The 13,911-nt window shown below is 35.2% G+C and overlaps 1 protein-coding gene across 6 annotated transcripts in view; it reads right to left on the bottom strand.

Moving 5' to 3' along the window:
- RBM25 (RNA binding motif protein 25) overlaps window positions 1-13,911 on the bottom strand; it is a 56,160-nt gene that overhangs the window by 32,001 nt on the left and 10,248 nt on the right. For 4 of the 6 annotated variants that reach the window (XM_090271095.1, XM_090271100.1, XM_090271098.1 and 1 more), the window contains 4 exons: window positions 13,142-13,262; window positions 8,652-8,701; window positions 6,659-6,826; window positions 3,032-3,089 (listed from right to left, as the gene is read on the bottom strand). In XM_090271095.1, coding sequence (XP_090127221.1) covers window positions 3,032-3,089; window positions 6,659-6,826; window positions 8,652-8,701; window positions 13,142-13,247 — 382 coding nt within the window. In that variant the 5' untranslated portion in view covers window positions 13,248-13,262. Of the gene's footprint in view, window positions 1-3,031; window positions 3,090-6,658; window positions 6,827-8,651; window positions 8,702-13,141; window positions 13,263-13,373; window positions 13,491-13,911 lie in introns of all 6 variants that reach the window. The other 2 variants (XM_090271096.1, XM_090271097.1) reach the window with 1 other exon arrangement.

Genomic DNA, 13,911 nt, shown 5'->3' with positions numbered 1-13,911 from the left:
ACCAGAAGTTCCAGAAAATCAAGCTACATGGAAGTCCAACAAACAAAGATATAAAGAAGAAATACTCATCCAGACAGGTAGGACGGGCAGAGCCCAGGCGGAGAGGACGCAGTGTGGTGGCAGGGGCAGGCCAGCGGAAAGCGCAGTCACACATTTTAAAAAGTGGGGAGGGACACCTGGGGAGCATTCCCAGCTCCTGTCCAGACCCCACAGCTCACGGTCCCAGCGCCAGGGAAAATCAAGCCTCATTGCTTCTGACTGTGCTAACCAGTGGGGGTTGGGGTGGAGGAAGAAACTACTGGACTCTCAGCAGAGTCTGCTTGTTTAAAGGGCCCCCATGGTCCTAGAACGTCCACAAACCCATCCACTCTGCGAACGACGGCCAGGGCAACAGATAGAGAGGCACAAGTCCCATACGGGAAGTGGGAGAAGTGCCTGGAAACGGGGCGAGTGCTGAGCAAGTGGCATTGTTGCCTCTCTGACCCCCTCCCCAACATACAGTGCCACAACGTGGTGAAACAGGTCACCCTGTACTGACGAATACCTAAGGCTCCACGCCTTACAATGTAAAAGGAGTGACAGCTCTACCTAAGACAGAGAGGCAAACAAACACAGGAGCCTGTCAAGATGAGGAGACAGAGAAGTATGGCCCAAAAGAGGGAACGGATCAAGGTTCCAGTGGGAGAACTAAGTGACAAGGAGATAGCCAACCTAACAGATGAGGGGATAGACAGCCTAAAAGACGCAGAATTCAAAACACTGGTGATAAAGATGCTCACAGGCTTGACAAGATATGCTTGAGTATGATAGATGCATAAGGGAAGAAGTAAAGGTTATGCTAAGTGAAACGAAGGAAAACCCACACAAAACCAATGGTAAAGGGAAGAAAACTGGGGTTCAAATGAATGATTTGGAACATAAGGAAGAAAAACAGTCAGCCAGTACAGAATGAGGAAACCAGAATTGAAAAAAATGAGGAGAGGCTTAGGAACCTCTGCGACAACTTTAAAGGCACCAACATCCGAACCATAAGGGTGCCAGAAGGAGGAGAGGAAGAGCAAGAAATTGAAAGCTTATGTGAAAAAATAATGAAGGAAAACTTCCCAAATTTGGCAAAGGAAATAGACATACAAGTCCAGGAAGCACAGAGTCCCAAACAAGCTAGACCCAAAGAGGACCACACCAAGACACATCATAATTAAAATGCCAAAGATGAAAGATAAAGAAAGACTCTTAAGAACAGCAAGAGAAAAGCAGAGTTATCTACAAAGGGGTGCCTATAAGACTATCAGCTGATTTCTCAAAAGAAACTTTGCAGGCAAGAAGTATTCAATGTGATGAAAAGCAAGGACCTACAACCAGGATTACTCTATCCAGCAAAGCTATCATTTAGGATGGAAGGACAGATAAAGTGCTTCCCAGACAAGGTAAAGCAAAAAGAGTTAATTATCACCAATCCATTATTATATGAAATGTTAAAGGGACTTATTTAAGAAAAGGAAGATCAAAACTATGAACGTTAAAATGACAACAAACACATAACTATCAACAACTGAATCTAAAAAATAAAAACAAAGTCCAACTAAGCAACCCAGAATAGGAACAGAATCATAGGTATAGGGATCATCTGGATTATCAGCTGGGAGGGGGAATGGGGAGAAATGGGGAAATGGTGCAGGGATTAACACATTGCCTATGGGTGGCGAGAATTCTCCTCATTTTTAAAAGGCATTTAAATTCCCTGGTACACGTGTTAAGAAGCATAATTGGTTTGTACAAAATAGATGGGGAAGTTAAGAATAATACAGGAAAGGGTGAAGCCAAAGACCTTATATGCATGACCCACGGACATGAACTAAGGGATTGCTGGGGGACGGGGGTACTCAGCAGAGGGGAGCAAAGGGGAAAAAAATTGGGACTACTGTAACAACATAATCAATAAAATATACTTAAAAAAAGTAGTTCTTTAAAAGAAAAGTCACTGCCAGAGGATGCTGAAAACACAAGCTCATTCTTTTAAAAAATCTAATGAAGAACCAAAGCATTTACCCTGGTTTCTTAATATAAATTATACCTCTAAAGTAACCAAATACTACATGAAGGAAAAAATTTATCCTTATAGAACTATTCTACTAATAAGTGAAAATATTTGTTTCTCAATGAAGGAATGATAGAATTCTTCAAAACAGACTATTACATTTTGCAACCTCCAATCAATGAATCAACTTCCAGCATTGACAATCAACAGATACTACTAGAAAAAAATAGATATCCCAACATGTCTCCTTATGGAAGATGATTATCTTTAGAGAATTCTTACAAATAAAGGCATCAAAAAAATAATATAAACTCAAGTCTTATCAAGTCTCAAGATACAACTATTAATTAGTTTAGAATTCATACTAAATATATGTATATATGAATTTTCCATACTGAAAGGTGTTTAGCCCTTGCCGGTGTGACTCAGTGGATTGAGCAGCGGCCTGCAAACCAAAGGGTTGCTGGTTAGGTTCCCGGTCAGGGCACATGCCTGGGTTGAGGGCCAGGTCCCCAGTTGGGGGCTCATGAGAGGCAACCACACAGAGATGTTTCTCTCCCCCCCTCTCTTTCCCTTCCCCTTTAAAAATAAATAAAATATATTTTTTAAAAATGCCTATCAAGAAGGTGTTTCTACCAACAAGTATGAAAAGAACAGGATGCTTTAAAGATTACCAGGACATCTTATCATCTTTTCTCCTCCCTTCTTGGTAAGTCCTAATTGTCCCAGACAAAAAGGACTTTGTAATCTTACAAGAAACAGTTGGTCTGAATAATTATTTCTTTCATACCTCCTTCCTGTTACACTTTTCCACTTTCTAATCTCAACTCTCAGCAACATCTTCTCAATTGCCTTTAATCCTATTCCAATAAGAAGACAAAGAATGCTAATAGAATACTCCCATGATTAAGGATACTGAGAGTAAAACATGCTAAAAGTGATTTATGCACACAGGTTAAAATGATCTCAATAAATAAGGAAAAATGTACCTACCTTGCAGTTTTCCAGATGCACCTTGTACTCTTTTCCAGCTTAAAACCAAGCCACATTTCTTAAAAACAAAACAAAAAAATAAGTTACTACTTAACAAAATAAACCTAGGAAAATAACTAAGGAAAAAAGGAAAAAAGATCATATTAGCATCTAAGTTTCTTAAAATTCTCTTAACTCACACAAATTATATTGAAAGAAATATGTAATATATAATGTCAAAGTTGAATATGAATTTTTCACATCTCCCTTCAGAGAAACCACTAAAATGATAATGAAAGACGATAAAAGGTAAAAACCCTTAAGGTCTATTACAGCATGAGGAAAGAGCAGCAAAATTCAACAAAATTTTGGGGAAAAAAAGGAATGGATAGTAATTCATTCAACAGAAAAAAGGTAGAGTGGAGAACAGTGTTGAAGTATAAAACTGAATAAAAACAGGTGCTTGCCTGACAATATGAATATGGCATAAACAAAGCCTCAGAGTTCTTCTCAACTAACGACTCTAGCCCCAACTGAGATAGCCTGAAGAAAGTGAACTCAAGCTTGGAATATGAAGCACCAGATAAGAAGGAAGACCTGAATGAGTGGGTAACAAGGAGAGAAAGTAGAAGTATAAAGAAATGCTTGAACTCAGTCCTTCATCCAACACATACAGGCAGCCAATCACATATTCACTCACTAGGCATGAAGCTGTTAAGTTTTCTAGAGAAACCAACCAGCCTCAAAGAAAAGACCTCAACAGCCCCGGCCGGACAGCTCAGTTGGTTAGAACATCATTCCAATACACCAAGGTTGTGGGCTCAATCCCTGGTTAGAGCACATACAAGAATCAACCAATAAATGCAAAAATAAGTAAAACAACAAATCAATGTTTCTCTCACTCTCTCCCTTCCTCTTTCTCTCTTTAAAATGAATATATTTAAAAAAAGAAAAAAAGACATCCATATACTAATATTTAAAATCACTGGCTGTTGGCTATACTACCCTACAATGATGCCCAACATTTTACAAACGCAGGTAATATAAAAGCCTTTTAATCTCTTACTCTTAAATATGAACAGACAATCAAGGATCACCAGACATTTAAGAGAAGCCTTAAAAGTGAAAGAGAAATGAAAGTAAGAAATTTAGGAATCCAAAGAAAGCCTAAAAAATAAAACAGCGTGCTGCACGTATAAATCATGAACAGGTTTGTAAAAGGGGTATCTCAAAGTGAAAAAAATATACATATGTCCACAAAAAATCTGTAATTGATATTCTTAGCACCACTATTCATAACCAAAAAGTAGAAACAACTCAACTGCAAATCAGCTGAATAAATAAACTGTAGCAACTAAATATAATATTATCAGGACATAAAAGATTGAAACACAAACTATAATATAGATGCACCTTGAAAACATTATGCTAACTGAAAGAAAACAAAAAGGCCACATATTTATGACTTTGTTATATAAAATGCCCGGGCCTCAGCAAATCCACTGAGACAGAAAGTAAAATATTGGTTTTTAGGGACTGGGGTGAGGAGAGAATAAGAAATGACTGCTAATGGTTACATGGTTTCTACTTCAGGTGATGAAAATGCTCTGGAGCCCAGGCTGGTGTGCTCAGTGGGATGGGCACTATGCTGGTGATCCAGCAAACCAAAATCTCGATGTTCAATCCCCAGTCAGGGCACTTGCCTGGGTTGTGAGCCAGGTCCCTGGCTAGGATGTGCATCAATGTTTCTCTCCCTCTTTTTCTTCCTCCCTTCCCCTCTCTTTAAAAAATAAAATCTTTAAAAAAAGAAAATGCTCTAGAATTAGTGGTGGGGTTTGTACCACTTTCTGAATATATAAAAACCACTAAATTATACATTATAAAGGGTGAATTTTATTGGATATTAAAAAATTATATCTCAATAAAGATATTAAAAAAAATATTTTCCCAATGTCCTACTTTGGGAAGAACTGACATTATCTTGTAAAGCTGAAGATAAGTATGCCCGACCTCAGAAATTACACTTCTAAGGGAATACATGATAGACGTTTTCAGGTTCACCTATGAAGACATGATATTACCAGTAATAATATAGCAAAACATTAAAAAAATGGAAACAGTCCATACACCTATCAGTAGCAAATTGACAATTCACAGTATATTTCTGCAATGCAATAATACTAGCAGTAAGTAAATAAAACTACATGTTACGTGAAAAAAACAAACTGAAGAAATACTGAATTAAAAATTGTGAATTAAATTTTAACAAATCTATAAGTATATAATTAAAGTAAAAATATACACAGATTATAAACTCTAAGTTTAGGACAGTGGATTATTTCTGGCAATTACCTTATGAAAGAAAGAAATGGTAATTGTAATGTTTTATTTGGGGAGAAAAATCAGAAGCTACTATCACAAAATATTAAGATCTGACAAAGCTAGGTTTTGTAGATGTTTTATTTTCCAATAATTTTTTTTTTTGATGCAAGGATCATACAATTTACAAAACAAATGACAATAACATACATTAATTATAAAATGAAAACGGAAAAGATTTAAAACTAACTTCTCTAAAAAAAAGGGAGATTATGGAGGAAGTATGGGCACTATTTTCATTGTAAAATCATTCAGTATTATTTCACTTAATAATGTGCATGTATCACCAGACAAAATTTTTAAAACTAAGACAAAAGAAAATCAATGACTTCACCAAGTCCAAAAAATTTCTTATGCTCAGAATAAAAACTTTAAGAGGAATCAATCATTGTTTTAAAAGTTGTTGGGAAAAAGAACTCACAGTCTTCAAATATAAACCCATAGATTACTTACTAATGACACAGGCCAAAGAGGTACCCTTCACAATGGAGAGATCTGATCACCTTAACCAAGGAGTAACTAAACATCACCAAAAATAAAACCAAGAGACATTGTGTGCCTTTTGCTGTGGGGCACGGAGCACAATACATTACTCATCAAGTATTCTTGCAAAAAATGGTTATTCTGAATTAGTACCTATAAGCAAACAATCACTCAAATTCAAATTGAGAAATATTTTGTAAAAATATGGACTCTTCAAAAACGTCAGTGTCATAAAAGACAAACGAAATAAGCAAACCAAAAAAGGGGGGGCGGGGGACAGGGGGCAGAGAACTGCTCTTTATTAAACAAGCTATCGAAAGAGGCAGGACAATCAAATGCAACGTACAAGCCTTGACTAGATCATAAATCAAAAACAAAAATAGCTACTTTAGAAATAATTGAGGAAATTCAATTTAAAAATTAAAAAAGAACTGTATTGTGTTAGTTAACAATACTGTATTACCCTTAAAATTAAATGTAATGATTTTGTGATCATGTAGGAAAACGTCTTTAGTCTTAGGACACAAGAACTATTCAGAGGTGAAATGTCATGTCACAACTTATTCTCAAATTACGCAAAAAAAGTATGTAGCATGTGTATATAGAGTAAATGTGGCTAAATATAAGGATGATGATCACTGTACTATTCAACTTTTTTGCTAAATTGAAAATAGTCAAAATAAAAAGGAGAAACTAATTATTCAGAGTCCTCTTTCTGTTTCTGCATAAATTTAAAATTTATAACCAAAAAACCCTTTTAAGTGAAAAATAAACAGTTTAACTTACAGCAAGAAGCTGTCTTATGAGCATGTCTGAAGCTTTCTCAGAAATGTTGCCAACAAAAACTGTCGTAGTAGGACCACAATTTTCATCATTTTCTTTTGCCTTTAAGCCTGGATGATCCTTTCTTGCTCCCAAATGTTTTCCAACCATAGACACTGTGGGTACTAAGACCTAGAATGAAGAAAGGCAATAAAATTTAATGTCAATTAAACTTCCTATTATGTTTAATGTAACATTAGGCTAAAAGCATCAATGATAAATTAGTAAAAACAGGTTGGGCAGAAGCAGGTTTACAGTTGTTTATATGAACGATAATACCCACAGCAATGTGAATGTATTTAATGCCACCGACCTATACACTTAAAATGGTTAAAATAGATTTTATATTATATTGTGTATTTTTTATCACAATAATAAAAAGAGCACAAATAAATGTAGTCTTGGTCTTCAAAAAACACAACCAATTAATAAATAGTAATGCAAGAATAAACTGTTTCTCATACTTACAACTGTAAACCCACTTTTCCGCCACCCTGCATATAGCACATTATTATTAAAGGGTCTACATACTTAATCTAAAGCTCCTAAAGCACACACACACACAGCATTTCTCATTAATGCAAACATTCATGACAAGTCCCACTGTTGTATTACCTTTTAGAAACTCGGAAAAGCAAAAATAACTTAAATAGAAACTTTATGTTTAAGAGAATTTTTTATTGTTTAAGACATCGTAAATGATTTGAAATGATCAAACACATTCAGAAGTTTCTTCACAACTGAACCGTGTACTAGTATAACAGCAAATTTCAATTATCCCTGCTAATCCTCCTGCAGAATATTCAAATAGTCCAACAGCACTCCACCACACTTAAAATATACCCTTCATAATTTTCAATTTCCCAGAGGAAGAAATAGTCTTATTCATCGTTTTATATGGGTTGAATTTATCTGAACACCCATAATAGGCACTGCATAAATAGTGGTGAAATGGGGGAGCTGCTTCAAACCCCAAATACAGTTTCCCTAGTACGAGATCCAAGAGTAAGAATACCTGTCACGTGGAAGTTCTCCAAAATGACCAAATATTGAGTTTCTAATGCAAGAAAAGCTGGACTCCCCCTTGGTCCAGAGAACCATATCTTCTTAGTGGTCTGTCCCACAGCAGATTCTGATTTGTCCACCTATTTCCCATTTCCCTTCTAATGTGAATAACACCATTCCCCTCCCTTTTCAAAAACCACAGGTAGAAAACAGTTGAAGGTAATGAGGTCTACCCTCGCTCATAGTGGAATTCCAAATGAAGCCTGATAGTCTATCAATGAACTCAAAGAAATACCTGGTTAAATAACAGGTGAGAGGGTTATTATTAATTCATGTGTTACAGTATATTAACATTCTTAACTAAGATGCTTAGAATGTACAGAAGTTTTGATGAATGTGCAGAATTAAGGTTCCCCAGAGGAAAGGCTTCAGTAAAACTACAAAGCCTCAAGGTATCATACTAAAAAGACAGGAAAATATAGCTTGGGAGAGGTTGAAAATTATGTGGGAAGAGAGAGTAGATAGAAATATATTCAACAAAAATTTCATTTCAAAACTGATATTTCTGCTAGGATCATTCTTTAAAAAAAAAAAAAAAAAAAGGATCAGATATGTCATATCATTCTCTCATCTCACAAAACCAAGACAAGATGAGGAAAGAATTTAAAAAGCCAATGTCCTAAATCTGAATTAGTAAGTAAACGAGTCTAGAGAATAAGAGAGAAATCAAAACTATTTCTTTAGGGAGCATATTTTAGGGACAACTGCACATATGCACAGCTGGGTGACAATGTTACTTAATCAAATAAAAGGATGGTAGAAATGGAAGCTCAAATCCTTCCTATAATTCTTTTAAACATTTAAAATAATTTATCAAAGTTTATCAAGTTTTTTAGCTTTAAAAGCACTATCATTACCATATCTCCTAATTTCTCCTTAAAATTATACTTACAGTTGGAGCGGGAGCCATAATGCTCATTGGTACAGGAATCATTGGGGTTCCTAAGGAAAAAGCACAATGAGTTGTAAGCACACAATTACATATGACTGTATTCTATATCAACTGCATGCCATACATACAAGTATTCTCAGTCATAGTTAATTTAAGTAGGCATGTAGGACTAATGAAATACTGATGAATGCCTTATTTTCAAAAGCAATGTGGTATCAGGTCAATCTATATAAGCTTACATACCAAAAAAGCTATTCTAAAAGCAAAAAAGCTAACACAACATGCTTTTGACTTAAGGAGGCTAAAACTCTAGACAGTAACTCAGATTCATCTTGTTCAGTATATCCTCAAAACCAACAACTTTCATAAATATAGATTCATTTATGGGTTAACAGTAATATTAATGAACAAATCCTTTGAAAGTTTTTAAACTATCAAATAAGAAATTAATCTGGAAACCTAGGAGAGTCGTGTTATTCCTGGTTCTTTAATAAAAACAAAAATCATGCAAAAAAAATCAGCAATCTCAGTCACCATCAAACAGAAAAATCTCTTAAGACAAGCATCTGCTGCTGAGGGTTTAAGAGTTGTCAATGAGCTAGCTATCTACTATTGACAACTGAATTTTTGTCTTCAACTGCATTGCTTACTAATCAATAGCCACTGTATTCAGAGTTCTTGTGCAGATAACTAATAAAGAAGTTTTACATTTGAGAACTAAGAAAAAGGTTGCAAAATGAGGGCAAAATCAGTCTACTTTTCCAATATAAATTTTAAAATGCTTCTAAATATATCACAAGAAGTTCTGAAACTGCTCTTCAGTAAAAATTTTGCATCAATTTAGGATAATTATCCATCTAAGACTGGTAATAAATTCTTAAACATTTAACCTTACCCATTTATTTTCCAATATAACTTTATAGTTACTTTACAGATTTCTAAGATAAAAACCAAGATTGCTATCAATTAGACTACAAAAGATCATACAAGATAGAAAAAAAACATAAGCCTCAGAATCAAACTCAGGTTCAATTCGTAGTTCTACCACTTTTAGATATGTAACCTTGGGCAAGCTCCTTCACCTCAGCTTCAGTTTCCTCAATTATAGTGAAGTAATTATTTCTCCTCAGAGTGCCTGTGAGATTATCTGAGATCATCTGTGGGGCAGTTAAATACAGTAGATGCTCAAAACTACTATTAATGAATTTATATCTAAATTTTCCACTTTTAACTTTGGAAGAAAAAAAAAATCACCAAATACTCCCTTGTTTACTACTGTAATCTGTGTGGCACCCTGTCCATTCAGAAAAGATAAACTGAAAAAATATTCTCCTTTCTCAATAGCTACTAAAACTTTAATTGTATGTTTCTAACCTCAACATGCAGTGCAGAATTTGCATTAAAAATTACACTGCTGCCCTGGCTGGTGTGGCTCAGTGGACTGAGTGCCAGCCTGCGAACCAAAGGGTCACTGGTTCGGAAGCACATGCCTGGGTTGCAGGCCAGGTCCCCAGTTGGGTGGGTACGAGAGACAACCACACATTAAAGTTTCTATCCCTCTTTCTTCCTCCCTTCCCCCTCTAAAAATAAATAAAATCTTTTAAAAAAATTTATATTGCTACCATTATAAAAATCTATGCATTCTAGTTGAGAAAAGGCCACGTGCACGAAGTGTGAACAGTGCATTACTAATTGCATTTTAAAAAAAGAGAAAAGTGGGAAAGAGTAAACACACTGGGATACGCATAGCATATTTCTGGAGAGCTATACTCTAGAAATTGGTGAGAAAGGCTATCATTGGGGAGGAAACTATGGGACAATACTTCCTTTTTCTATATGCATGCCTTACTTTTTAAGGAAAAATAGTTGTTTTTCAACTTTATTTTCTAATTTAATATATGTGATTACCACATACATTATCTCACTGAAGAGTTCAATTAATTGCACTTATAAGGCAGTCAAGGAAATTATACATTGCACAGGTATTATTGTGGTCTTGAAATAATACACTAGTTTAACATACTATTTAACTTTTTTACCTTTTAAAGTATTGAGGCAGCACACAGAATGCAGGTAGGGAATGACCTGCAACTAATATTGATTTATCAACTAAGTATGCTTCCCTAGAAAGAAATAATACTGTATGCCGTTGCAAATAAAATCAGAATTAACAGCATTACCACTCTACAAACAATGCCACACTACTGTGACACTGACCAAACCAGGCAAGAAAACTGAAAATCTGGTTTACAGAGCTGATTCATCTTCAAAGATCATGAAGTAGCCTTAAGAAAAACATCCCAGTCATATTTGGTTATAATATTTGATATAGTGTTTATCAGTAAATGGTAGTTATATTTGTTCTTTAAAAGTTCAAAAGAATTTAAAATCTTGTCTATAAAACCATCCTACTTGTAACAAAATTAAGGTACTGATTTTTTTTTTGGTCATCTTTCCAGATTCTGAACAAGTGATTAAGCTCCATTCCCAAATCTCTTAATTTCTTCACAAAGAAACAGGAAGTAAACTATTTTCCCTATAACTCTATAACATAGGGCTTTTTAAACAGTATCGTGGTTACCAGTAAGGGCCAGAAAGAAAAAAAAAGGATCTGCCCTGTCTGGTGTGGTTCAGTGGATTGAGCACAGACCTGAGAACTGAAAGGTCTCCGGTCCTATTAACAGTCAGGGCATATGATCCCCAATTGGGGGCATTCAGGAGGCAGCCGACAGATGTTTCTGTCACACTTTGATGTTTCTCTCCCTCTTTTTCTCCTTCCCTTCCCCTCGCCCTGCCCACTCTCAAAATAAATAAATAAAATCTTTTTTTTAAATGGATCTTCCCCTGGCCAGGTAGCTCAGTTGGTTAGTGTTGTCCTGGTACACCAAAGTTGCCAATCTGATCCTGTCAGGGTACATACAAGTATAACCAATGAATGCGTAAATAAATGAACAACAAATCGATGTCTCTCTCTCTCTCTAAAAATCAATAAATTAAGAAAAAAGAGATATGCTAAGACTATGAAGTTTAAAAATCAGGATATATGTACCTCCCTGCCCCAAAAAACAGATGCCCAAATGTAAGTGGTTCAGGACCATGTACTTAAGTTATTAATATCTGATGGTTGACAACTAACTTCATTCAGTTTTCTGTTAACATTATCTTCTCAATCCCCCTTTCAGAAGAAATTCCTTTATAGTCCCTTACAGTGCAGCTAATTTACTAAAATTCACTAACTGTTACATGAAATAATAAACCGATAGTTTTTATACCCTCACACTACACCTTGGGCAGGTGATTGACAAAAACACATCCACGATTATCTATGAGAAAAGCTTAAAAGAGCTTGCTATAAGGAACAAATGTCTTAAAAACTTGTACAAATGTTGCATTCTACTCCACAATGTATGTATAGTCCTTCTGATTTTTAAAATTGTGATTTACCCCTGAATTCTTGAAGTTTTAAATGCTATTATGAATTTATGCCCCATCATATGAGCCAACTGCAATGTACTTTTGATTTTCTAACAGTCAAGCTCTTCAATAAAACACTGTAACTTGAAATAAATAGCCCAAAGATTAAAAACAAGTCCATGATATAAAAGCTGTCCTCAAACAAAAATATTTCTGGATGATTTACAAGACTGGTTGATGATTTCAGCCTGAATTACATGGATATTTCTAAAATGCAAATTAAGAACTTTCACTATCCTACGGAAGGAAAACTGGTTTTGTATGAAACATTTTCAACCCCATTAAGATACAAAAATTTCTAAACTACCACCATAAACCAAAGGAAAACTTTCAAGCCAAACAGTGTTAATTATGTACCTCAAGATAATGGTTCTCAAATGTGGGTTCTCTTAAACGGATGCCTAGGAATCACCTGTTACCTTGTTTAAAGTAAAGATTGCTGGGCCCCAATTTCTACGGATCCGATTCAGTGAGTTGGAATGGGGCCTGAAAACCATTTTTCTACCTCATAGAACTTTAGAGGACGCTTTGTTATAGTGATTTGGAAAACTCTATATAAAAAAGGGGCAGAATACTATATACAGGATACTACTACACCTGTGTTAAAAAAAAAACAAAAACTAACGGATAAAAGAATATATACTTATAGTGACTTGTAATATGCACTTATCTCAAAGGACAAGGAAGAAACTAAGAACCCTGCTATGTTTCCCTCTTTCCATAAAAGGATGGTTATAAGTTATGTGGAAATCTGATAAAATTTTTCACTATATATTTTAATTTTTTAATCTCATGAATCAACTGCCTATTTTTTAAGTAATTAAAAAAAAATTTCCCAAATGAGTTTATGCTCAACCAGATATGAAAACTGGTGCCACAAGAAAATGAGACATCACATTACCAAGATACTAACAGACATCTTTACTACTGACAGTCACATACTAATCATCTTCCTAAAGTAAACACCGCAAAGACGAAAGTAAGGGTTAAAACAACAACAGTCTTCACAAAATTACCTGGAGGTACAGGTGGAGGAAAGCCAGGAAACTGTGGGGGTGGGATCCCTGGTGGGAGTGCTGGGATTCCCATTGGAGGGCGATTCAAATGAGGGGGAAAAGACATTCTTACTGCAGTAGTCTAAAAAAAGAAATCATGACAAATCATTTTATTTGAAAACCTTACAATTCAATATGCCTGATCTGTTGGCCTTCATGTTAGAGTATCTGCAAAATTCTAAAATTTTCTTACCCAAAGGAGTTGGCAAAGACCCTCTTTTCTCTGTCTGTCCATTGAGAATTTTTAAAACTTAGATCTTTTCTAAAATAAGTTCCCAAAATGTACACGATCTAAATTCACGATAGACTCCTACAATCATATGGGAATACATATAAAGGAAGAAAAAAATTTTGAGGTTCAGTTAATATCCAAAAATTAAATACCAAGTATCAACGAATCTTTTTAAACCAAATTCAGAATCCAGGAAGATTTCTAACAGTTACTTTAAAAAGTTGTTCTGATACATTTATTCCTTTTTTTAAATAACACCTATCAGCGCCTTTCTGAAAACTAATTTATAAAGTGATACAGTATTTATTGATTCAGTGTTGGCCAGCTCCTCGAGTACAAATGATTATCTCGGTGAACTACAAACCTGGGGGGTGCAGGATGGGAAAATCTCCTAACATCAGGTCACGGAGTAACCATTCAAATATAAAGAGAACATAAAATTTGTAACAATGAGAAAAAAACTCATAGCCTCCACAGGGTAGCTGCACCAGGGTAGCTC

Source organism: Furipterus horrens, unplaced genomic scaffold (assembly GCF_987537825.1).
Source record: "Furipterus horrens unplaced genomic scaffold, mFurHor1.1.pri manual_scaffold_3, whole genome shotgun sequence".
In the NCBI taxonomy this organism is placed as follows: domain Eukaryota; kingdom Metazoa; phylum Chordata; class Mammalia; order Chiroptera; family Furipteridae; genus Furipterus; species Furipterus horrens.
This window is presented reverse-complemented; position numbering and strand designations above follow the sequence as displayed.